This window comes from Lissotriton vulgaris, chromosome 11 (assembly GCF_964263255.1).
Source record: "Lissotriton vulgaris chromosome 11, aLisVul1.2, whole genome shotgun sequence".
Classification (NCBI taxonomy): Eukaryota; Metazoa; Chordata; class Amphibia; order Caudata; family Salamandridae; genus Lissotriton; species Lissotriton vulgaris.
This window is the reverse complement of record NC_141699.1, coordinates 1,008,881,842-1,008,907,809: the sequence shown is the minus strand read 5'-3', so window position 1 is coordinate 1,008,907,809 and position 25,968 is coordinate 1,008,881,842. Positions and strand designations below refer to the sequence as shown.

Below are 25,968 nucleotides of genomic sequence, written 5' to 3'. Positions count from 1 at the left end.
CTTGCAACTCTTTCATGTGATAATATTCCATGTTAGCAGGAGCACCACTGTATGTTGGGAGGAGTGTTATCCCCACGGTATACAATCTCTACCGTTTATAAAAAATTTCCCAGGTGCAGGTAATGCACCTCACAAAACTTAATGATTTTCCATACGCATTTTGCTTCTGATAAAAGCAGAGCCCAGCCTGGAATCTGGGAAAACATGAGCACGTGAACTTAATAAAATTTGGGTCTGGCATGTTTTCCCCCCGATTCTGGACCCCAAAACTCATAATGGTTGGGGTTTGTGTTCACCATACTATCCAGAATTGGTATTTCCAAAGTTCTGTAATGTTGCTTCCCAACGGGAAACATCCATTACAAGGCAGGCATTACATAATTGTGTTGTAAAATCCGTGTTGTAGAAGTATGCATTGTAATGGTATGTGTTGTAATGCCATGTATTCTTTCCACATACTTCAGATCACTTGTATACATACAGACTACCCTGGTCAGCTGGTCTGTCTGATTATAGAGGTGATTAATATACTACACCAGGTAAGGATGGAGAGTGGGAAAGAAGGATCTCAGGTCAAGGAGAGGGCGCACTAAGCTAATATTACATAAGGAGGACAGTTACATCTGAGATAAGACCTCAGTCGCAGCTGTCTGCAAAGTAACACTCTGTACCAACTCCAGCTGTGCATAAATGCCCACCACTAGGCCTTATAATTGCTTGAGTTGGGACTGGGAATGTTGTGTGGTTTGCTTTGTGGAGTTGAGGTATTCTGGTCCTGACCTCTGGCTAGCATTACATTGTTGATAGGTATGGTCTCGGATGAAGGTTTTTCTGACTAATCCACATTTTAAGGTGGTTTCTAAAGACATTTCATTGAATATTGTTTTCAGTGTTGGACTGAGAGCATTTCAGACAATTTGACCTGAAACTCAGACAAATCTTTGCCACGTTTCTTCCACCTCAAAGTTGTTTGGCCGACAGAATGCCTTTTGGCCAAATAAAAATCCCTAACTCATTAATAGAGAGAGGTCATTTTCTGTAGGCAGTCTTTTTTTAGAAGAAATTGTACACAGTGGTCAGACCACGGATTTCATTCAGGAATAAGGCATTTTTACTTATGGGAGCTCACCTCTGGTATTGTCTACCACACCACCATTTATTTTATCACCTGGATATTTCATCAGATATATTTAACCATAGCCTACAATATTTAAATCTCAAGAATTCTAGTGGGACAAGTATAACATGAGTTACCAGTCCCATCAAATTTCCAAGTTGTTTGAAAAAAACACGTGTCCAAGGTATTTTACACAGAGACTGCAACGGCTGGAATGGATGTATGTTGGAATATTGAGGGGAAATATAGCATCACTGTAAATGTGAATTTCGAATTAACAAATAATGTGTTTAATTAGCACGAATATGTTGAATATAACATAACTGGGCCATATTTCACATACCAAAGTTTTTTAAAGTTGTCATGACTAGGCCTCATACCCGGTTGCATTTGTTGTACGTTGCACATATTTTAAAAATCTTGGGGCCTTATTTACAAGGAATTAATGCAGCGCGGTGCCGCCAGCCATTTGGCTGTCCCGCTCTGCTTTAATTCCAAAGCAAAGGGATGGATCATATCTACAACGATATGACGGTTCCCTGTGCTCTCCCCTGTGCCGATGCAGGCACCCTTGTACCAATGTGCAAGGGTGACTGCGACACAGGGATGTTTGTAGGTGTCTCTTCACAAGAGGTGTTTTGCTCTTTCTATGTGTGTTGCAGAATGCAGCATGCATAGGAAGAGAAAAAAATGAGGAGAAATTAAAATATTTCTCCTCACTGCGCCTTCCTACGCCTCCCCTGGGGAGGTGTAGCATTTCGACGCATTTCCATGTTTACGATTTCTCGTCAATCAGGAAATGCAGCAGAAGCCATGGATGTAGCATGGGAACACCCATGGCATGCCCCTTTCGTGCAAAGTGTTGCGTCCAAAGTGGCCATATATGTTTGTACAGCTCTAGTTAAAAATGCCAGTCAACATTTTGTAAAATATCTTTATTCAAGCAACTTCATGGCCTGGTTTCCCTAGCATTTTAAAATGTATTTTTTTTGTGTCCATAATGTTCCTGCAGGAAGGAGTAGAGGACTAAGAGCCACATGCATCAAAGTCAGGATTTGCGAATCCCAAATAGGTACTCCCAAATTGCGCATGCAATTTCAAGAGTGCAAGGGTGCCAAAAGGACACCCTGTTGCACCCATGAAATTGAGATGTTACCACATACTGCGCACTTACATGCCCCAAGGGCATGTGTGTGTGTAACATGAAACTGTGAAAAATGCACTTTAGTGCATTTTTCACAGTTTTTGCAAATTACCATCAAGTTCAAATTGATGGTAATTTGCGATCCCTCTTTGCGAATTTGCAATTTGGAATTGCATCATACATTGCATTTAGGGAATTGCAATTTGCGATTCCCTTAATGCATTCACAATTTAAGTAATCGCAAATTTTGCGATTACTTAAATTGTAAATTTGCATTTGGGTTGATGCATCCCAAATACAAAAATACTGTTTGCAAAGGGGCAGATTCTGCAAAGCTTGCCGTTTGCGATCGGTATTTTTGTTGATGCATGTGCCCCTCTATCTTTACAAGGCCACTTACTCTGGCAAGCAGAGGTTGCATATGTAATTTCAAATGTGCTATTGTTTTTTTGTTAAACAGGTCCAGTCACTAGTTTTTGGGTAAAAGTCACTGTTCATTGTTATGGCACAATGGTGGTATTTTTGTTCATATGATGTGGTTTCTATTTTATTGCTGGACATTGTGATGTATCCTTTGTTTCACACCATGCTGATAGTGCAGTTTCTGTATTAATTCTTTTTTATAACAGGATGTATTTGGGAAGTGAGCCAGACTCTTTTGGCTTTCCCTAGGGCACTTATTCCACATTAGTATTCTTTTCAGCATATACATGGAGCCTTTTGGACCTCTTTTTGATAATCCGGCATCTCATACCTCCACTATGCGGAGGACAGGCAGCTGTGCCTACAGCTCAAGTGTAGGAAATGGGAGTACTGGTTGAGGGGCTGAGAACCCAACTCAAATAATATTCACAATCCCTGCCAAGATGAACCTCCAAAGTCACTAATTAAACCTGTGTTAACCCTGTGGTAGCTTGGCACAAAAGCAGTTAGGCTTAATTTCAAGGGTATGTGTAAATATTTAGTTCAACACAGTAATACAGTGAAAACACAATGCAGAAAAAAATAAAACCAACATGACAAAAGTGCAATAAGTACAACCGGAGATATGAATGTTTAAACTTTGAAGTAAAAATAGTGCCAAAGAGCACAATGCGTCAACCACGGTTATCTGGTTGCGCAAGACTGGGTCAAAGTCAAAAGTTATGGCCGACCCCAATGTAGCGTGTGTCAGATACAGGGACCAGGTTTGTCCTAATGGAAAGGTTACATTGTCACTTAGAAACTTTGTGCAGAAAAAGTGGTTATCAATGAGTAGTTGGGGGGCAAGAGGTGGAGGCTCCATTACGCCGCTTTGCTCAAGCATGGGGTTTCGGTGTAGTCATCCAAAAATGTGTGAAAATTCAGAGTAGCTGACGTCCGTGTCCTAGAAGGTCTTCGGCTAAGCATCAATAATGCATTGTCTGATCGGACTTAGAAACTGGCTGCAACTTTGATGGTGATCCCAGTCTCCATCAGTTTTCCAGGCAGAAAGTTAGCAAAAAGTTACTAAGTCCCAGCTTTTGCAGTGTGGGAAGGTAGAGTACACCCTAATACCAGCCCAGGATCCCGACCTGGGAGTCACCAACTTGAGGTTGGGACTCACTCCAACAAAGGACAGCAGGAAAGTCCAGGGCAGATCCAGTTGCGACTGGCCAGCTGGGCAGTGGCAAGGAGAGAGTTCCCTGGACGCTTGTTGTGTCCCTGTAGCAGAAACAGGAGTTCAGCCAACTGACACATCAAGTGAATCCTGAGGTCCTGGGTTCAAGGCAAACAAGCATAGCTGTGCTTCAGGATTCAGACTGTCCTTCTTCTGATCCTTATGGGTCATGGACTTTCTGACAAGGGTTCGGAAGATGTCACCTTCATGCCCAGCGCCAACCTTGGGGAAACTCCTATTCACTCCCTAACCAATGGGGTAAAGGTTTCCAGGGGTGACTCTATCCATTATTGCAGCACTGTGTGTTTTACTTTTCAATTACCCCATAGTGCCCATCACTACCAAACCCTAACAAAGCAGTACCTTTCTCTCACTAATCCGCCCCTCCGCGCACCCGTGTGGGAGAGAAATGCAGCGCCGAAGTTAAAGGCGGCCGCCATTGCGGGCGCGGAGGGCGTGGCTGGCTGGCGTCGCGTGATGACGTCACGTAATCACGTGATCGTCATACGCGTGCCAGGTTGCCAGGGGGAGGTCATGTAAATAAAGCCTCCGTAACCGGAGTGGGAACGAGCCGGTTGTTAGAATTAGAAAGGGGCTCATTGAAACTAGAAGATTCATAGGGACAGAAGGCTCCGTAATCGGAGTCGGAACGAGCCAGTAGTAAGCCTCATCCACCCCATTGTGATGAGGCTTTTAGTACACAGTATCTGCTAGGCGAAGGGATTGATAGCCTTTGGTCCCTCAACCCCTATGAATCCTTTTATTTAAAGAGAAAGAATATATTTCCCTCAGTATACCGCCTTCTAATGATACATATTCACAAAATCCAAGGAGTGCGTTTGAATATCTGATACCTAATTCTGTTCCCCCTTTGTCCGATCCCTACTACTGGCTCGTTCCGACTCCGATTACGGAGCCTTCTGTCCCTATGAATCTTCTAGTTTAAGTGAAAGAATACATTTCCACCCCTTTCAGTGATACATATCCTAGGAGTACATTCAAAACCTTTTCCTTTTTTCAATGAGCCCCTTTCTAATTCTAACAACCGGCTCGTTCCCACTCCGGTTACGGAGGATTTATTTACATGACATCCCCCTGGCAACCTGGCACGCGTATGACGATCACGTGATTACGTGACGTCATCACGCGACGCCAGCCAGCCACGCCCTCCGCGCCCGCAATGGCGGCCGCCTTTAACTTCGGCGCTGCATTTCTCTCCCACACGGGTGCGCGGAGGGGCGGATTAGGTTATTAGCCGATTTCCAAGCAGAGAAACTGTAAGTAGAGCCTGTACTTATGGAAACGCTTCAGTTTCCGGAGCGTTTTCATCAAAAGAGAAGGAGAACATACGGTATTTGATACTGTCTCTTGACCTTATGGTGTTCCCATTTCTCTTTAACTCCACAGAATACGTTTTGAGCTCTGTAGCCTCTCCCCTCAATCCCCGTGCAGCAAGCATTTCTCCATTGAGGAGTGAGCGTTTTTTAATATTCTGGCAATGTGTGTGTAGTGTGTTGTTTGTCTTGTGTTAAATGTGATTTTGGATCAAGTTGGTATATTATCACGTCGGTAATTCCTGGCACTAATCATACAGAGTCATGACTTAGGCACGCACAATCTAGCTTGTGTAAGACTGGTTTAATATATAGAATTATATGTGCGTGTTCACCTTCACACCCATATTGATAGGTGTGACCTCCTAGGAAAAAATAGTTCCCATTTAGAAATTATGCTGATACACCGCACTATGGATAATTCGCATTAACTGAATGTGGAATGACTCACAGATAGAGCGGACTACGTCACTTCACTACGTTACAGGCATGTAAACAGCCTTTATGACTTATGATCCTCTCTCTTTTCACAGGTTTTTGCAGTTTTTATTGTAACCACATTTGGGTTGCAATTACCTTTACCCACTTAGCAAATTTGCTATTTAGGGTCCTGAAAGGGTTGCAGGTATGGCAGGGTGTTAGTGTACCCTGACCACCCAACTCCTTTTACATCTTTTTGGTCCTGAAGAAAAACCGGTAACTCCCACTTTGGTTTGAAACATGTAGACCTAACACATACCACAGATACACTAGGTCCTATTAAAGCCTTTATTGTATCAACATACACTGTTTTTAATATTGTCCAGTAGCCTTAGAATAAATAATGTTTGGATAAGTCATACCAGGACAATTTTTAACTCACTGACTTTTTTTCTTTTTTCACATTCATCACTCACATACCCGCTCCACTGTATCTCAGGTGTCGCAGCACACCTTGACGGCACTCGGCTGTCAAGGTGGCCCCGATGATGAAGCATGTCACCGACCAGGTCGGTGAGTGAGGGGTTCCTTAAAAACAAAGAAGGACTTCTTCTTTCACACTAGTGTCTCATTCCACCAATATTGGCTGTCTAGCCTCATCTTTGGTGGTACTCCTTAATTTTGTTACACTAGTGATTTATCTCATTGACTATGGCAATACCTTACAGATTGGTTTGCCCAAGATCAACCTCACCACCCATGCAGCCGCCCTTCATGCGTCATCTCACCTCAACTCATACTTTCACAATTTGGACCAAATCACATTGGGGCTGACAAATCTTAAATGGCTCCAGATGCCCATCCCATTCATAAACTACATTATTTGCTTTCTACTAGCAGTCATATGAACAATCCTACATAACTTCCTCAAGGATTTCTCATTTGAGGGACTAATGATTAAGTAAAGGCAAAACACTTTCTGACTAGCAGTTTCTCACTTTTCCTGCACTCTTTTTGAGGAAATGCATTTTGCCTCAGAGACTACCAAACACTAACCCTCCCTTGTTTCACTCTTTCCAGGTTGACCTCAAAAACAGTAACTTGATGAAAGCCTCAAGATTGACAATGGCTGCTGCCATCCTATGCTCCCTTCATCTCCCCAACTACTTAAAGTGTAAACCTACCACACTCCCTAATTGTTTCTCATAGCCTCACAACATGGCTGGTCCAGTAGCGGCTGGTGCTCGGAGTGCTGCAGGGTGGTGGGCGGGGCGGTGGAGGAGCATTAGTAAATTACTGCATACGGCCGAACAGAGGTAAGTAAACAAATACATAAATAAAATGAATTTCATTGTGCATTCTGCATCGCCAAATGTGATGTAGCGCATGAAACAAAATACATTTTATTTATTTATTTGTTTGCTTACCTCCGTTGGGCCGTATTCCATAGTTTACTACCCCCCACCCTGCTCCACTCCTGTCCCGCCTCCCCACCCCGCACAACTCCCACCAGCGGCCGCTACTGGACTGGTCTGTGTTCCATCTCCTGCTGATACCCATACCCTATTGGTTTCCAGTCCTGGTACCTCATACACATGTGTTTTTCAGTTTTCTGAGACCAACATTGGGAATCTCCTGCTTTGCCAATCTATATGCAAACATACCAGCCATTACTTTTAACTTTGCATCTCTTGTTCCTGTACATATATGTGCCATTTTTACTGAGTCCTTTAGTATGTATCTTACTCCTTAAATATTGTATCTTTAATTTAACCTTTCATTGTCCCTCTGTGAACATCAGAACTGCCCTATACATAGAAGGTTTGCAGTCCTCTGTCTACAACATTAAAGTACTCTTTGCTCTACAAATATTTACGGAAATCTCTGTCCATTACAATTAACAATGTGATCTCATGCACCTCAAAGTATATTTTCTAAGTCCATTTGTATACTGCATTTCATACTTTTTACACAGCCTTTCCTTTAAGGTACATTTTATTGTCTCTGTGTGGACGTGAAGCTGCACATATCTAGTTTTCTCTGCAGGAACTACAGAAATTTACTATCTTGCCCATTGTATTTGTGTTCTACACTGTGATGTTCCTGCGTGGACCATACTTCCAGCTTGTCACTCATGCACAGCTTGCTGATGCACCTTGGGCCTGGTCCTTGCTTGGCAAAATCTCATAAATAAATAAATAAATACAAAAGGCAGAGACATGGGGTAAACAGACTATGTGGAAAGGCATGACTAAGCTCATTACCCGCTTTAAACAACAAACCAGATGGTACTTAACAGTTGCTGATCAAAACACCTCTTGTTCTAAACTCAAGATAAGATTCTTAAAAGCGAAAGTGTAATTAAAAATGTTCACAAATTTTGACAGACACTTTTACTATGAGTCAGTGTGACATATCCTTGTTGCACCACTGACTCACCTCTGAATTTGCTCATGAATTCAAGAGTGATTGAGGTGTGCTACAAGAGTAAACAAACATTAGCACATGTCAATAGGTCAGCTTTAAAGGAATGTTGTATGGTAAAGTGCTGCATTACAAGTATATAGCATGGGAACAGATATGTATTTGGGTGGAAGCAAAGAGCTGTAGAATAATATTGGTTTAGGTTTAAAGGTCAGGTGACAGTTGCACTGTGAAGCCAGACCTAAAAATCCATATAGATTAATGACTGCCCTCCTCCCATCTGTGCTACTGCCAGAGAAAAAGAACATACATTATCTAGTTGTATAGGGCACCTTAATAGCATTCAATTGTCATTTCTGTGCCCTTGAAATTTCAAGTTTAGCCAGCTGGGTAAATAAACAAAATGATCACAGCTGCAAGGAGGGCAAGCACACAACGTCTGTCCAATCAAAACATGTACTCCTAGAACCAAAGCCCCTTTCTAGTGATGTTCAGATAATTGTCTGGCAACAGCTGCGCTGTCAAGCCGACCATAAAAAGAGTGAATCCAACTTGTAGTAGTGTGAATAATGTACTACTGTTGATACTATTGGAATGTATGTACATGTTCAATTAAAATCTTATAACTGTAAAAATACAATCGTGCATAGTTGCAGATTTACGATTTTTCCGTATCCACAAATAGAAGGAATCCACCTAGAATGCTGCACTAGTTTCCCAGGCGTACTATGGGGAATACTATGCTACATTATTCAGCATTGCTACCCCATAGTACACAATTCTATGCAGGGCTGTCGAATAGCATTATTGCGCATTGTTGTCCTCCACTGGGAAAACCTATTTCCTTTGGAGAAACCACATTCCCCCCAGCCACATCAATGGTTAGGGATGTTCCATTCTCCTTCCCTCCCTTGAAGAGGATGTGCGCTTTGCAGGAGTAAATCTCCAACTAGTTCCATAGTAGGAAATAAGCAAGACAGAGTTGCAAGGCAAACCATGACTTCAACCTCCCACCCCTTGCGTGGGACGTACACATATGCCCTGTACCTGGAACATTGCATGCTGATGTAGCATACAATAATGGAGGAGTAAATGGATTTACGGCTTCTAGGTGACGGTGAATGGCTACCAATGGCAAATCATTGCATTTGTCCTGGTGCATCTGATTCACCAGCGCAAATTGCTTTTAGAAACAGGGCCCATGGACAGCAAAATGTACTTCTATGTCCCATACACTCTCTGCTCTTCTGTAATCTGTATATATTTTCATTCCTTTTCCTTTAGGCCAAATGTTTGCCATGAGCAAGAGCTAGCCATGGTCGGACACAGACAATCATGCATCCAGGTCTTCACCCGCATGGTCAAAGTGTGGAAACCGGGCTGCACGGGACAGCGGTGGTGCGCAGGATATGAAACAAGGTGAGATTGTATTTTCATTATCCAAAAATGTAGAATTTATGTTTGTATTCGCATGTTCCATGACCTACCCATAAATATTGATATATATTTTTTATTTACGGATTTTCCTCCAAGGACTGGATATTACACAACCTACAAGCAAATGTACAGTCTGGAATATCAGACTGTGTATAAGTGCTGCACAGGCTGGAGCCAGAAAAGCAACGAACCTGGCTGTCTGCACTGTAAGTGATGATTCAGAATTTCAGATTTGTACTGCTCATTCAAACTATTAGCGTAGAAAAAAAATCACACATATCACAATGTTAGTACTTTTAATCAGCATTTGTATCTTTTCATTCAACTGAGCCCTCAAGACAAGATTATGAAACTAAAGAATTAGAATTATCCAAAATAAATCTGACTTCTGTTTTTTTCAATTTTCTGCTGCATAAATGCCTAGGGACACTGATAAAACCAAGCCAAGTCTTCCTGGAAACAAGATAAGAACTATTCATGTTGTAATGTGAATAAAGCTGTCTTCTAAAGGTGTCAAGGGGCCCGATTCACAGAATGAATTTAAGACTCAATCCTAAACTTACTACTATTTTGGTGTTCACAGAATGCACTTACTACTTTTGGCATTCACAGAATGAACTTACTACTTTTGGTATTCACAGAAGTTAGGATTTTGTCTTAAGTCTGTCTTAAGACAAACTTAAGACAAAATCCTAACTTCTGTGAATACCAAAAGTAGTAAGTTCATTCTGTGAATACCAAAATAGTAGTAAGTTTAGGATTGAGTCTTAAATTCATTCTGTGAATCGGGCCCTTGGCGTCTGATTTAGATTTGGGTGGTGGGATCACCAGGCTGCCAGAGGGATGGAAGAAATACTCTGTCACCCTGGTGACAGAAGGTTCATTGCTTGTAACGTTTGTAATGTTTCTAGCAAGGTGACTTGGCCCTGACACATGGTCCGCGTCACCTCAGCCACTACTGTTCCAATATGACCACATTTTTAGTGCACACATGAGAAATGCCCATGATGTACAGGGATCTGTTTCCTAGTACATCAAATACATTGCAAGGCTTTCTGGGAAAGGCCAACTGGGTTTAAATTAATTCTCCCTGCTTAGTGGGTGTCACCAAAAATGGTGGCAGACCAGTGTGTGTATTATGTGGCCAGCCCCAATGCCATTTCTGGCCACCATAGAGATCTTCGGATTCTTTCCTCTTCAGCATCCTCTTTTCACTCTTCCCCAAATGCCCTTCCTTGCATCTCTGTCACTTCACTGCCCCCAACATGCACTGCACTCCCTCAAATTTAAGCACTTTAATTTCTCTTACTTTTGCCTTACAAATATTTTGACATGAGTGTACCCCCTTCACACACATACCCACAGAATTTCAGTTGCAAATGGAATACACAAACATTGTTCTGTGTGCTCAGCAGAGAGGCCAACCCACTGACAGGCACTTTGTTTGACTTTAGCTTTAGCGCCTGAGAGCTCAATCAAAGCCCTTCATAAACACCTGCCATGGCTCAAGCATCACAGTATGCGGTAAAAATAGAGATAAATAACAACATTATAAAATAGCTAACTTGAGGGGAATGCAAGATTAAGTGAAACAGGTAAAATAAGAGAGGAACTATTGAGCTGAAATGCATTCCCTTGACGTTTTTAACATTCAACCAGCAAGTCAAACCATGTTCTAAGCATCAGTGTTAACTTAGGGGCATGTACATAGGGCTAGTTTTGATGTCATACAGAACTGGTCACTGTAAGCACATGTTACACTATAGCACATATCTCTCGTTTTGGGTCTGACTTGGATATATGGATCCATTTCGCAAGAGACCAAGAGCGAACCCTGCTCCTTATTGGATCCATTTCACAAGGGAGCAGATGCCGCAACTCCACTTCTAAAGAAGCGAGCAATGTCTATTGAGGGCCTGGGGTGTCACAGTGGGGAAGGAAAGAGTGATGAGGGATCTCGGCACAATATACAGAACACAGCATTAGCTTGCAATTACTTACCATTACTGAAAACAAGGCACCGGATCAGACGTGCTTGCATCCACTCTCACTAATGAGGAAAGGGTGGGATCTACGCCTTTGAATGACGGACGTCTGAAATCACGCAGGGATTAAGTCTCCTACGCCCTATACCATGACGCTTATTGAGTCACTGGTCTACAGTGTGCATACAACTAGAGACCCCAATGGCAATAAAGGGATTTAAAACAGAAAGCCCTGCATTGTGCTTCACGTTAAGAAAGTTGATTTACTGCCTGTCTTCCGTTTCCTGCTTCCGATTGAGGCAAAACAGACAACCCCAACTTAAATACATTAATTTATGTAGAGATACAATCGTATCTCTAAATAAATCGAACTATTTTATATTTTTTAATGTAAATGTTTAGGAATTTTCAGATGGGCGCAGCACCACAGCCCTAATGCAGAAACCGCCCCTGTGCCAAATGACCCTAAATACTTTTATAGTACTTACATGTCAGATACTACAATCCAAATACCCTGGGTGTCTTTGGAAAATCAAATTCTAAGGGGAAGATTTGTGAGTTTTTGACTACCTACTCAGGTCTTCGGGCCTTCTTACTTTTCCTATGTATGTCTTTTCCTAAACCCCCACCCCCCAGCTAACCCAAACCCTTGTACTCCTGCCTAAACCCCTCCGATTTAGTGGTATGTTCCTTTTTCCAGCCACTCCCCTGGCCCCTCTCACATGTACAACTTAGTAGTAAAGTTAAATATGTGAGAATCTCCCCTATAGAAAAGATAGAAGAGGTGGAGATTTACACTCAGACGTTTGTGAATAGCATTGTGTAGTACTATTGTGGTACCACTAAAGTACTACTAAATGCGATTTGTGATTAGAGTCTGTTCACCGCTCATGATCTTCTAACTCTTTTTGTGATGGCTCCGCTTCCCAAAAAAATCATACATAGGCGTACAAGCGCCTTGAGACCCTTGCGGGTGAGTAGTGCGCTATACAAGAATCAATTTATGTCCTCCCCACAGCCACTCCCCAACCTGAAATTGTCTTCCCTTTTGTCCTTCTATCTATTCAGCACCCCATTTGCTTACTTTTTGTAAGCTGCTCAGAGCTTATCTGTTTACTCTCCGAGTTACCCTCAGCCTTATTTTGACTTATGCCAAGACACCCACTAGTATTTGAGAACTTAATAAGAATAAAACTCAAATCAATTAATCATGGACATCAATGCACAAAGTAAAAAAAACAACATGACGTGCCAAGCCCTGAAGAACTTAAAACACTTGGGATCTGCGAACTAATGTTTGCATTTATTGAAACTTTCACCCCGCCCCTTTTCAGCCAAACATGGTTCCACTTCTGTAATGGTTCACATGCACCTTTTGTTTTCCTCCAAGACCCCTTCTCTTAAGGCTAGCTGGTGAAACAGGCAGGCGTTCACAGTGCCCACTTGCCAACAACACATAAACTATTATCACAGACCCCTCGCCCTGTTGAGTTCTAGAAGAATGCATGCTCTTCAGACTGACAGGACAGTGCTTACAAAGGGGGACAATCAGTCCTTTTCGCAGCACAGGTATTAACTTTTCGGTCTGACCCACCACTAAGAAGACTTCCGGGTTTCTCGGGCAGACAACACCCGAAGGAGGAATGGGGAAGATTAGCCTGCTAAGGGTCTGATTAATCATGCATCACTATGGAGATGCTTTGCCACTTCTGAGGAAGTGAGAAGTAAATGTTCCCATGTTTGGCAGGAGCCTTGAGTTTGGTTTCACAGAGGAATGAAACAGCCTGGTGTTATTAATTAGCGAGGAACAAACCTACTGCACGTATTGTAAGCCGAAGGTCTCATAATAGGTAATAACTGATGCCTCCTATAGATGTAAAAGCACATCTGGGTTTTACAGTTTATACTGGCTTGGAAAATATGTACTTTCAAATCTGCCCTTTAAGAGAACAAGTATGAAAAACATCAAAAAGCATGTGAGGCACACGCCATACTCCGCAAAGGATACAAAACACGAACAATGCACGGAGCACTTTAACCGCATGCGCGCTAGCGGGTTTTCCCGCTGCGCGTTGAAATTTCAAAAATCCCGCGTTACGTGACAAAGCCAGCTCGTCATGCGCGCAGCGCAGGTAACGCCCATGACGAGCTGGCTTTGTCACCCGCATCGAAGGGGTTAAACATACAATATTAGCAGGCCTTCGAATAATGCCAATTGATGCATGGCAGGAAAAAATACATTAACCAGAGGCGCCACTTCTGTCTCTATAGACCTGTAGCCGCCGCCCATATCAGCAAACTTTATGACGGGAGTGGCATGTGTGCACCTTGTGACCAGCCCTACCTCAGCATACCGATCAACCCCCTGGCCTCCTCCCATCTTTCTCCCAACTCTTGTTGTCACATAGCAACGACCCCCCTCCACAACAAACATAAAAGTTTCTTTTCGCAGACCCAGTCAATCGATTATGGCCAGCCCTGTGTGTGACCCTCTGCAGGCCTCCTCCCACAGCACTGCCTCTACCACAGTGAACTGCTTCTCCACACTATATTGCCTCTCTCTTCTCCAACACGCAATTGACTGTTCTTTCATGCAGCGTTCACGTTATTAAAAGCAGCTGGAAATGGTCTCTGGTGTGATTTGTGAAGTGTGCGCGCTTCATAATTCAGATTGCGCGTTCGGAGCAGAGTGCGCATGTGCACTCTAAATTTCGTAGCACACCCTGCATTGCATTTTACGATGCAGGGCATGCAACGGAATTCGTTTTTAAAATGTAATTGTTTACTTACCGGCAATCATCCATATTCCGGTGTTTACCACCCTCTACCCTGTCCCTTCCCCGCCCCGCCTGTCTGCCCCACGGAACACCCACCACGGGTCGCGGCTGCCTACAGGGAACACTGTTCATGACTTAACCCTTGCTAAAGTTTTAGAGCCGGATTTAGAGTTTGATGGTAATGAAAAATACTCAAGCCTGTAGAGGAAAATGCTAAATCCATACAATCCACCTCCTGTAATCCTTCCCACCTCTAATCCCATTGTGGAAGAAATTAAGTCTGCAGATCCACTCTCTCCTTTATAGTGCCTTTAAAAAATTGGAGGATTTTCATTAGCACCCAACTCTAAACCAATCCCTTTTGACTGGAGCTCCAATGGGACACTCCCAATAAATAGCATTTGTAAAGATATGAAAAGATGGGTTATTTATTGTTTCAACAATCTTGCATTGGAATATCTGTTTTATACATTAGACAGAACATTTCAAAACATTTTTGCAGAATCTTACATCGGAAGAGTAAAGACATTTCTGTGGAAAATAAATACAAACTTGGTGAACATTATCGGCGCCATCTTGCCCCTTTTCCAAGCCCATTCGTGCGCGTAAGCGGCAGCCATTTTGAGCACCATGGCCTCCCTGCCCCTCGCTGATAGCCAGCGCGTCTCTCTCTCTCTCTTAACCTCGCAAGCATTCCCCCGCACGCTGACAACCCCCGCTCTCTCATGCCTTGGGTCATAAACCCCTCTTCAGCGCAGCTTCACCACGGAATCCCATCCTGTTCCCAGCGCGACACCTCCCCTCATTCCTTTCATGGCCTCAAACCCTTTTGATGCAAACCCCCTTTTCCTGTGTCCCCGTTTGTCTTCCCTGTTCCCAGGCCGCCACCTGGCCCTGCGGATACTGTTTATTACCCCGTACAGTAGGAAGTTTCCCCTCCCCATCAAAAGACCCCCGAACCGATCAAAGCCCCCACCCCATGAGATCCGATCAACCCCATGCATTCCGTGAATCGGCGGAATGCCCTGCTGTGCGACAACCATCACCTGTTGTGACCGGGGTGGGGAATCCAACTGTAAATGTATGTGGGAACGGGTCTGAAGGGGAGATTCCGAGGATGTTCTTTCAAGTACTAAAGTATTGCGAGAATGTGTTATGTGCAATAAAGATCATAAACCCTAGTATAAGAGGCCAGGCCTCAGAGATGTGGTTAGAGCACCTCGTGACGATACTTGCTGTCTGAATTGATGTGTTCTCCTCCGGAGAGAATAAAATCCTCGTTTCCCGCCTTCCAGTCTCCAGCGCCTGCTTCTTCATTGATTAATATTGGTGGGTCATAGAGGCGATACCGCCGGGCAACATAAAAGGGTCTTTGGTTACCAGTTGTCTTTGGAACCCTTTTTAACAATTGGCGCCCAACGTGGGGCCCATCAGCGACTCGTGGATCCAGTGGGAGAGGTCCCGACGACAGAGTGAACGACTGCAACGATCGGAAGGTACCCTGTCCGATAGACCCTCGTCTGACAGCCGATCATCCGAACTTCACTGGTTCCGAACAGACCTCTCTCGAGTGATCTGCGGTCCTGACTGGGAACCATCAGGAGTGCCACGAGAAGTACGAAGAGAAGAGGACGATCGGGCGCTGGATTCGGAAGACGAGAAACTGTCCATGCGGTCCGGGTAAGGTCGTGTAAACACGACGAATTGCGAAAGTGATAGATAATTGAAAATAATTGATAATTGTTGAGAAAATACTAGTATTACTTTTTGTTAATTTATTGGAGATTCACTGTCTACAAACGGAGAAACAACAGGCTCTCCCTTTATAAACAGCGAAGGATAGGTACGCACCCGTCGGACCTATCTTTCTCCCCCACTGAACAATTGCCCCTTCCCCCTATTGATTAACTGTTATAGATTGTTTTCTGGAGATTCTCTGTCTGCAAACAGGGAAAAATAGGTCCCCTCTTTACAGATAGTGAAAGGGTAGGTGACGCGAACCTTTGCGAGCCTACTTATTCTCCCCATTGACCATATTGATTTTTTATTTTTGACCTAACATTGATCGCTCAGAATTGGTTCATGAGGTATTCACTACGTGCAAACAACGTAGAATAGAAATATTCTGTCTAGTCTTTGCGCGCAGTGATAAGATAGGTAGTGCTGACTATTATCCCATTGTGATCCGTCATGCCTGTCTTCTCCCCATTGGTTAGTAGCCTGTTTTGCCCGGACCGCTTATTAGAGATGAACCATCCGGCTCCGCTGGAAGGCACCCCTAATAAGGACATGTTCATGAAGCATGGATTAATTGCTATAGCCTATAGTGAGCTGTGGCATAAATATACGAAAAAGGATCGAGAAAGACAGTGGCCACTGAGAGGATCCTTTGATCTCGACAAAATAGAAACAGTAGAAATAGCCCTTCGTAGGAATGAAACAACACCTATTATGCTCGATAGTCTCGGTATGTGGCGCAAAGAAGCCACGCAACGAAGGGAAGGCGACGAATTCAGAAAAGGTGAGGGGACACGACGGATAACCCTCCAAACGTCTAGTAGGCAAAGGGAAGGGCCAGCGATGGCACAGTCTCGAGAAGTAGACATGAAAAGCGAACGGTGTAAAGGGATGTGCCGACAAGCCAACCCCGGAACACAACGACCCGAAGGTAATCCCCCGACATTACGCACAGGACGGACAGATTTAAAACAAAACCAATGTGCTTTCTGTAAATGTCTCGGGCACTGGAAAGCCCAATGCCCGACTCTGCAAAGCATAGGTAAGAATGGAGGGTTGACAGAAAGGACGGACCGACAGAAAGGAAAAAGGCGTGAAATAAAAACCAATCAGACTAGTACGGACAGGACAGATAGAACCACCCCGTTCGATTATGCTCGGTGGCACAGATTTCGTCAGACCAATTTTAACGACATGTTAGAGTTCTGGGACTGATTGCTCTCTGTTGCTCCCCCACTCTGAAAAACAAACACAACTGCAGGTCAGTGTAAACAACCCCCCGTTAGAGAAAAGACTCAAGAAAGCCAAGCGTCTATTATATAACTTAGGATTTAATTACGGTAAAACACACAACCAACAGTGAATAGAATAACTAGTAGAACTCTCTAAAAAACAAACTTTACTAATAGGAAAAGTGCAAAACATGTTATGCTCACTCCGGAAGTCCTCCAATGTAACAGTTCGATGGTCCCGCCCATCCGAAACACATAGCACGTGTGGGGCGGGGCCTGCCAGCAACCATGGGCCAAAAAGAGATCGCTGGCGAGAAGGTACTGGAGACTCCACCAAGCAGGCAATGAAATGGTCTTCCCATACTACCCTTCCAGGGATGGTGTCCCCCGGGCCGCGAGTAGGGAGGGGGCGGCTGCAAATGACCCCCTCCCTCGTATCTCCTGGTCCGGCCATCACGAATTCCTCCATCGAACGGATGCAGGGTGGGCAGGGAGGAAGAGGCGACGCGGACGAGCCTCTTCCACCTCCACAGGTAGGAGGCTTCCCTGCCCTGGTCCGGCGCCGATGTCCTCCAGCCGGGCGACGGCCATATTTCCGCAACACAGGACACATAATGCCCGGCTGGTATATTTTCTCAGCACAGGACATACAAGACCCGGCTGGTATACTTGCGTAGTACAGGACATACAATGTCCGACGGGCATATTTACGGAGCACCGGACGTACAGTGGTCCCCCAAGAGTCGGAATCAGGGGTGTAGGGTGGTCATCATGTGCGCCCCTGATTCCAAGAGACGGCGTAGGATGCACCGGGAGAGGAAGGCGGCACGGACGAGCCTTTCTCACCTCCCCAGACGAAGGCTCCACTGCTGCACCCTGGCGCCCCGAACCAGAATGTCCTGCTCCAGCAGCATGATGCTCTGTCTTTCGCCATCACAAGAAGTTTCGTCCACTCCTGATGGATACGGCAAAGGTGACTGCCACAGGGTCTCAAAATGGCGTCTGGGCCCTCGAAAGGCGGGTCTAGGCCGCTGGAGTAACTTTGTCCGAAATTGCAACTCGGGCACTTGCCCACCTGGGCGCAAGCCCCCACCATCGACAAACATCCCCTCGACTTTGAAGATTCTACCAAAGTCCCAAGAGCCCTCGGCCCCTTCAGGCTTCCGGTGAGGAACAGTTGCATTGATCTCAAATGAAATAACCACGGCACAGCAACAAGATGGCGGTGCTCTCGTGTCTGCATCAGCTTCCGTCTGAACCACCCAGGAACATTATGGGCTAACGAACTCGAGCAAGTTCCGGCTGAACATCAACATGACCCGGTAAGAGAGACTCTACCCCCTCCCTCTCTTGATTGACGGTCCACACCACCAGCCCCTCTGTTAGCACAGTTTTCTTTTGAACTGCCGAAAGGGACTCTGGTCCAACCGCCAATTGTCGGGGATATTTTGCCCCTGATGCTACTTCCGGACTAAACCGGCCTCGCCCAAAATGGCGCTGGTATCAATGGAAACTAACGGATGCCTCGTGGTGTTCCTTAGCTAATGAAACTTGATGTACTAAGATATATATATATATATACGAACCATTGCGCATTCGATGTTAAAGGGAGGAGGGTTCACTTGGCGAACATTTAAGAAGGGTTCCGTAAAATGTTGATTTCAATGAACAATTTATTTTTGATATTTGTTGTAACTGATACATAACGTCGCTCATGATGCACACCCGCGGTTTACATCTAGGAAATGTGATTACGATGAGCTTGACTGTGTTTCCATTTATGAACTGAAATGCCCCTGATTCCTTCGTCACGCAATGAAATGTTTTTGGTTACTTGCAAATAATTAATTAGACCTTTTTTACATGTTCTTGTGCTACAAAATAACCCCCTACTGTATGTGCTTCCATCGACGACATGTCAGGCCAAAATATGAATTGCGCTCTCACATTTTACGTACTGAATAATTCTACAAAATAAAGGTCTTAAAAAGCTCTGGATAGGCATCGCATACTTTTGTAAATGCGGGTATCGGTGGGAGGGTTTTTCTGTGCGCAACTGTTCTGCTCTTTTTTTAAGGTTATCCGAGAAATGGTTGTTCGGCCCTGGGTTGATGGTCGAATCAAAGGTATGATACGCTGCCTCCAAGATATGCGACTAAGCTCAGGAACTGACGTATGAAGAAGGACCTCGACTTCCGAGAATGGGTAAAGTAAAACGGTGTGATTGATAAAATGTTATAAAGATATGGTGGTCGAAGGTACTAAGGTACAGGGTTGAACGAAGAACTGATATGCCTTAGAACATCACAGCTTTGGGAATGATTTAGGGATCCCGATGGCCGGATACATCTACAAAACCGGGTACCTCACGCTAGGCACCTCTGATTCCTCTTTTTAGCGTTTTCACTACACACGATCCTTAATGCCATCCTCGAACCTCCCCATGAACAACCTATCACATTGCCTGCCCCCATGACTTTAGGAAACCAGAACCCTAAGGGATTATATCCCGAAGAGATAAGTACGAGTATGTGGTAAGTAAAGGACTTTCGTGCCCATACATTTGATGTGTCCGAATGTTGTCCCCCTACCCCCCTTTTTTCCCCCTCTTTCCCTCTGCAGGTTACATTAGAATCCCGATTAGAGTATCATAAGGGATCTGGAACCACGTCACGCCCGATGCATGAAGACGGACTAGCGCTGCAAAACGGCACAACAAGGACGCTCTACCCAATGCACGACCTTTTTACCTGATCTAATGCTTTTCTGTCCCAAAACTGCATGCTTTCTACATCCTAACATAGACCCGAAACGTCTAAACGTTAGGTAACGCACTGAATAGCCCAAACAATACATGGTCATTCCCCATGTCACACGTGTACTGTTTGGCCTATTGTCTGTCTCTCTCTCTCTCTCTCTCTCTCTCTCTCTCTCTCTCTCTCTCTCTCTCTCTCTCTCTCTCTCTCTCTCTCTCTCTTACTCTCCCTCTCTCTCTCTCTCTCTCTCTCTCTCTCTCTCTCACTCACTCTTCCACCCCTCCACACTTTCCCTCTTCCTAGCAACTGGCACCTAATTGGCGAACCTGGTGCACCTCCTGATTGGCCCCAAATACCACAAGTATTTGCACAAATTTGTCCTAAATAAAATTGTATCGGTACCACGTTACTACCTCTCCTTTTCTACTAAAATATGGATGAAATTTAAATTGGCCAATAGGAAAGGGACAGGTAAGACGACTAAGGTTCCCTAAATTTGACCCACTCTGAGGGAACTATTTGTCAGTGGCTTCTATGATAAAATGTGTCTGTGGTAATGCGACCATCCCCATTGCAAATTGTCTCCGTACCCCAAGCTGTAAGAAATGATCGAGACACCCCCATCTACCCAAAATGCCCCCAGTTTGGTATCAGCTGCCCTGAACGAGAGCTTGAAAAACGCCCCTTGCTCCGATTCGCTGTGCTCCTAATCGTTTTTCATAAGATCCCACCTTCCCCGAGGATAAGTTTAATAATTATCGCAAACCACCCCCCCCGAGTTTTTGTAGTAACCAGGTTGCGAGGATTTATATAGAAAGTTAGAAAGATGTATGCAAAGTTAAAAATTAGATCGAAAATCGAAAGACCTTGTTGCTGTAAGCCTTGCTGAAAATAAGATGTTTTGATGTAATGAAGACTTGTTTAGCCTATGTTCATCCCTCAGAAGGATGCCTATCAGACTATGGTGAATAGCACGTTGCACTTTTTGTAAAATGCAAGGCCCTGAAGACCAGCCTAGCCTTTCAAGACTCGTACTAGGGAAATGGGTCTCTGCCAGAAGAACTGACATCCACTATAATAGACATATGACAAATGAACGTAATAATCATCAAAGCGTCAAAGAATTAGCCAACAAAAGGAAGTTGTAAGGAATCCAGCAAATCCATCATCAATTGTTTATAGGTAAGCCGCAAAAATCTCAAATGTAGCGAGTGCTTACCCCAGTTGCTTGGTGTTGGGAGAGAAAATAGATTTATGTAACTACCTTTTTCTGCAAAATCTCTAAAGACTGTCTTTTCAACACTCATTTAAGGGTATCACTGTCGGAGGAGAAAGAGACCGGATGTGGGAGCACGCGGCCTGACTGCGGATGATGGAACATCAGCGACGGAGGCCAAGGCGAGACCACAGCAGTAAGGAGTCGCAGGACGGGGCACTGTTCCAAACAAAGCTAAGGAAAGGGCTGACCTGAAGCCCCTGCTCTATGATCAACGTGTGCCAAAAAGTCCCCGCTCTCTGAACATGGTTACGGACCCGCCTGTCGCAAACCCTCCGTCCCCCTGATCTGTTCCCGACTTGGCCTTGCTCCATCCCCTCCTCCTCCGACCTACCATAAGGACTGTTCACACCCGCACCTTTCCACCCGAACTCCCAAGTTCCTCCAAATCCTACTGAGCTACCCAGAGAAGAGTACTCCCTGCGTCAGAAGGGAGGGAGCTCCGACTAAGTAGACCACGAACTATGTTAATCCCAGAACGGTGACCTAGAACTCCACCAAGGGTCGCCCCCGAAGAAAAGATAAACGAAGTCTGTGGTTCTGCCCGCTACCAAGCACCTTGAAGATGATGGAAGCAACAGGAAATGCCCACCACAGAGACTCAAGAAACGAACAGATCTCACAATTCTGGAACAATTGCATTTTCCATTGCAAAATCTATGCTCTGCATTTCAAAAGAAAGTGCACCTGCTCCAAAACCGTAACGCATTGCTCCTATGAGGCCTGGCGAAGCAAGACAAAATGTACCCCTGCCCGCAGACCTCCAACGACTCAATCCACATGAACATTCCTGTTGACAGACCGAATTGTAATCCAGGTGCTTAACAGTGCCAACAGAAGACGACAAAAGACAACGAGAACTCTGACATATATATTTTTTTTACTGTATCTCATTTCTCTCCCAATCACCATTGGACTGACTGTGCACCCGCCGTATGCAAAAAGGACTTACTTATATGATAACTTACCAGTTCTTATTCTATGATCTGTACCCAACGCCCTCGCTACATAATTCTAGTCTGATATTGCATTACGATGACTTTTTCTGCAACCAACTTAATGATGAACCCGCCTACTAAATGATGAGATTTTTCAATATGATGTTTATAATGTGATGTTTACGTACAGTTCTTTCGCCTAAGTCCCCTCTCCCTTACTTATGATCGCTGCATATAGGTGTAGATAGGAAATAGGCCAGCAAGATGTCTTGGAAATGTTAAAGGGAGGACTGTGGAAAATAAATACAAACTTGGTGAACATTATCGGCGCCATCTTGCCCCTTTTCCAAGCCCATTCGTGCGCGTAAGCGGCAGCCATTTTGAGCACCATGGCCTCCCTGCCCCTCGCTGATAGCCAGCGCGTCTCTCTCTCTCTCTTAACCTCGCAAGCATTCCCCCGCACGCTGACAACCCCCGCTCTCTCATGCCTTGGGTCATAAACCCCTCTTCAGCGCAGCTTCACCACGGAATCCCATCCTGTTCCCAGCGCGACACCTCCCCTCATTCCTTTCATGGCCTCAAACCCTTTTGATGCAAACCCCCTTTTCCTGTGTCCCCGTTTGTCTTCCCTGTTCCCAGGCCGCCACCTGGCCCTGCGGATACTGTTTATTACCCCGTACAGTAGGAAGTTTCCCCTCCCCATCAAAAGACCCCCGAACCGATCAAAGCCCCCACCCCATGAGATCCGATCAACCCCATGCATTCCGTGAATCGGCGGAATGCCCTGCTGTGCGACAACCATCACCTGTTGTGACCGGGGTGGGGAATCCAACTGTAAATGTATGTGGGAACGGGTCTGAAGGGGAGATTCCGAGGATGTTCTTTCAAGTACTAAAGTATTGCGAGAATGTGTTATGTGCAATAAAGATCATAAACCCTAGTATAAGAGGCCAGGCCTCAGAGATGTGGTTAGAGCACCTCGTGACGATACTTGCTGTCTGAATTGATGTGTTCTCCTCCGGAGAGAATAAAATCCTCGTTTCCCGCCTTCCAGTCTCCAGCGCCTGCTTCTTCATTGATTAATATTGGTGGGTCATAGAGGCGATACCGCCGGGCAACATAAAAGGGTCTTTGGTTACCGGTTGTCTTTGGAACCCTTTTTAACATTTCCAAATGTCTTCTTTGTTGTTCTGTATATTAATATCTTTCCTGTCATGTCCATCGATTTCTCCTATATTTAACATAGTAAAATGAAAAACATAACATAATTCATACAAGCAGATTGGCAGAATACATACAATTTGTTATCTCTGTTAAGGGATGGGAAGAGCTTCGAGCCATTCGAGGTGTCATCTTTTGTGTGAATTACCCCTTCCAACACTCAACAATACCGAAAGTATATTACACTCTGCACATTTGCATAAATACAAAACACTTACACGCGTCATTTCCAATTATGTGGGAAAAATCATTAAAATCTCAGTCAATCAGGAAAGGCTGGACTCTGTTGGAAGTTGGTGGTGATATTTTTTCTGCTTAAAAAGCCAGCCTCAGTCTACGACGGTGTATTACCCCATAATTCTTCCCCGCACTGGGAAAATTCAGGCAAAAATTACAGAGCTTAATTTGGTGATGAATAAGTGCCGGTGCCCAAAGCTCTGCTCAGAAGTCAGCGGCCGGGACATGGAATACCAAGGCTGCATAGTCTGTCATCAACCTCTTGTCTCTTTAACTGACTTCCAGACTCCCCCTATCCCTTTATCTCTCAGTTGCAGGTTCCTGCTTTCTCCCTTTATGAAGGACTTTCGATTTTTCTCATTCTTTCTCTGTTGTGCAGTTTCCCTCTCTTGATCACAGGAAATGTTGGATGAGGAAAAATCAATGCCAGTCCAAAAAAAGAAGTCCCAGTGTGCCCACCGGCTGCAAAAATGAGTGCCGCTGGCCCCCACTGAAAAATTGTCACATTTCAAGAAGCAAAAATTATATTCAACCATTGCTAGTTTGATGTCACCCTAGTAGAGGCACAGAAGATGCTACTGGCCATGGAAGAATTAAGAAAAATACTGAATCAAGATGACACAGCAGGAGTTTCCCACTTGACATCTCCTCTGCCTTTGATGTGGTGAACCACACCATCTTAGCAGGTCGTATGAAAGAAGGCGGGTTAAAACAAAGGTATCATTCCACATTTGTTCCTTTCACTTCTGGAAGGGTTCACTAACCATAAGGTGGACACACTTAACATCTCCCAACACTTTGGTGAACTTGGCCATCTCATAGGTTTCCTCTCTATCGCAGCGGCTTTTTCCAACAGCAGTGCCTTTTGGTTATAAAACATTTTCTTTTGCAGAGAAATGTATGGAATTAACTGAAATACAGAGGATTAACCTCAGGCTATGTGAAGTCCTAACATGTACATTTGCAGGGGCAAAACAAAGAAACTAAAAAAAAGTCAGTGTGCTAAAAAAAAAAAAAAAATGCAAATTTCCAGTTGAAAACGTATTCTTCTCATGAAAAAGTAATGAAAGGATGCTCATTCTGCTTAGGACTTTTGCCCAGCTAAAATTCTTGAATGACAACAGAATGGACTGTTGAGGGAACTTGAAGCAAATCTTGTGTATTTTTCATTTCAGAACTTTATTGGGATAAACATATCCATAAAAGAAAAATAGTATAATGAATAAAACGTTCCAGAAATACAGCAGTGAAAGTAGCGCATAAAATAGTAGAAGCTACAAGATTATTAAAATACAGTCATACAGTGTTAATAGAGTTTCGAGCTCGGATAGCAGTTTTAAAAAAAGCCCCATCACAAATAATTAATTCATCATTGCCCAGTCTTGTGTATTTTTGTGAATCCCCAAACCTGCTGTGGATTTGGTCCTTTGTGGGTGTTAATCTTGTTTGTTTTGTCTGTTGGTGGCCCCTGCGTTGGCGCACCTACTGCGCATGCCTTCTTTGCCATGCACATTCACAATGCGGATTAATAGGTGATTTTATCCTTTTCAATAAATTACTTTTTTTTTTTTTTTGAAGTTCAACAAAATCTTTATTGTCGTGTCTTAGGCATAGTTAACACAGCCTTTGGCCTACAACCCTGGGGCCGGCCGCGGTTTGCAGAATCACAGTATCAAAATCAACACAGCCTTTCAGCTGGCAACCCGGGGGTCCAGCGGCGTATCTTTAGCGATACTACAGCAATATATCTCTTTGTGCGGATCCAGCTGTATGCGTTTTCATGTGCAACTTCATTTTTTGGGTTTTAGCCGTTTTTATTAAAACATTCAGAACAGTAAACCTGGGAACCCCTGGACAATTCTACACTCCGTCACCACTCGTGTGCAGCATGATGTATGTGCGTTAAATATAGGCCTAATTTGTTGTGTAGTGCAGATTTCACACTAGCCATGCAGCATCATGGGCGAGTAGAATAAGTTAATGCCGATCTATACCTCCACTTCTTCCTCCTCAATAGTCAATAAGTAGTCTGACAAATAACACCAATAGTCCTTTGAACGCGAGCTTCTGGGCAATTCCTCTTCGTATGTTAGCAGTGTGTCCCTACAATACACCAGATCTTTTAGCCATGCCTTAGAGTCTGGGACATTCTTCCCCTCCCAACACCTGGATACCTGTCTCTTGGCAATTAACAGCGCCACAGCACAAAACTTCAGTTTCCCAGCTTTAACATTGGGTAAAAGACCAAGCAGACAAATTTTCAATGTACACTCCACCTCGACCCCCACCATTTT

The 25,968-nt window shown here is 44.3% G+C and overlaps 1 protein-coding gene across 1 annotated transcript in view; it reads left to right on the top strand.

The window, feature by feature from the left end:
• LOC147683929 (uncharacterized) overlaps positions 1 to 25,968 on the top strand; it is an 879,194-nt gene that overhangs the window by 98,231 nt on the left and 754,995 nt on the right. The window contains 2 exon segments of the mRNA XM_086942580.1: positions 9,363 to 9,497; positions 9,612 to 9,721. Of these exon segments, the coding sequence (XP_086798706.1) occupies positions 9,363 to 9,497; positions 9,612 to 9,721 (245 nt within the window).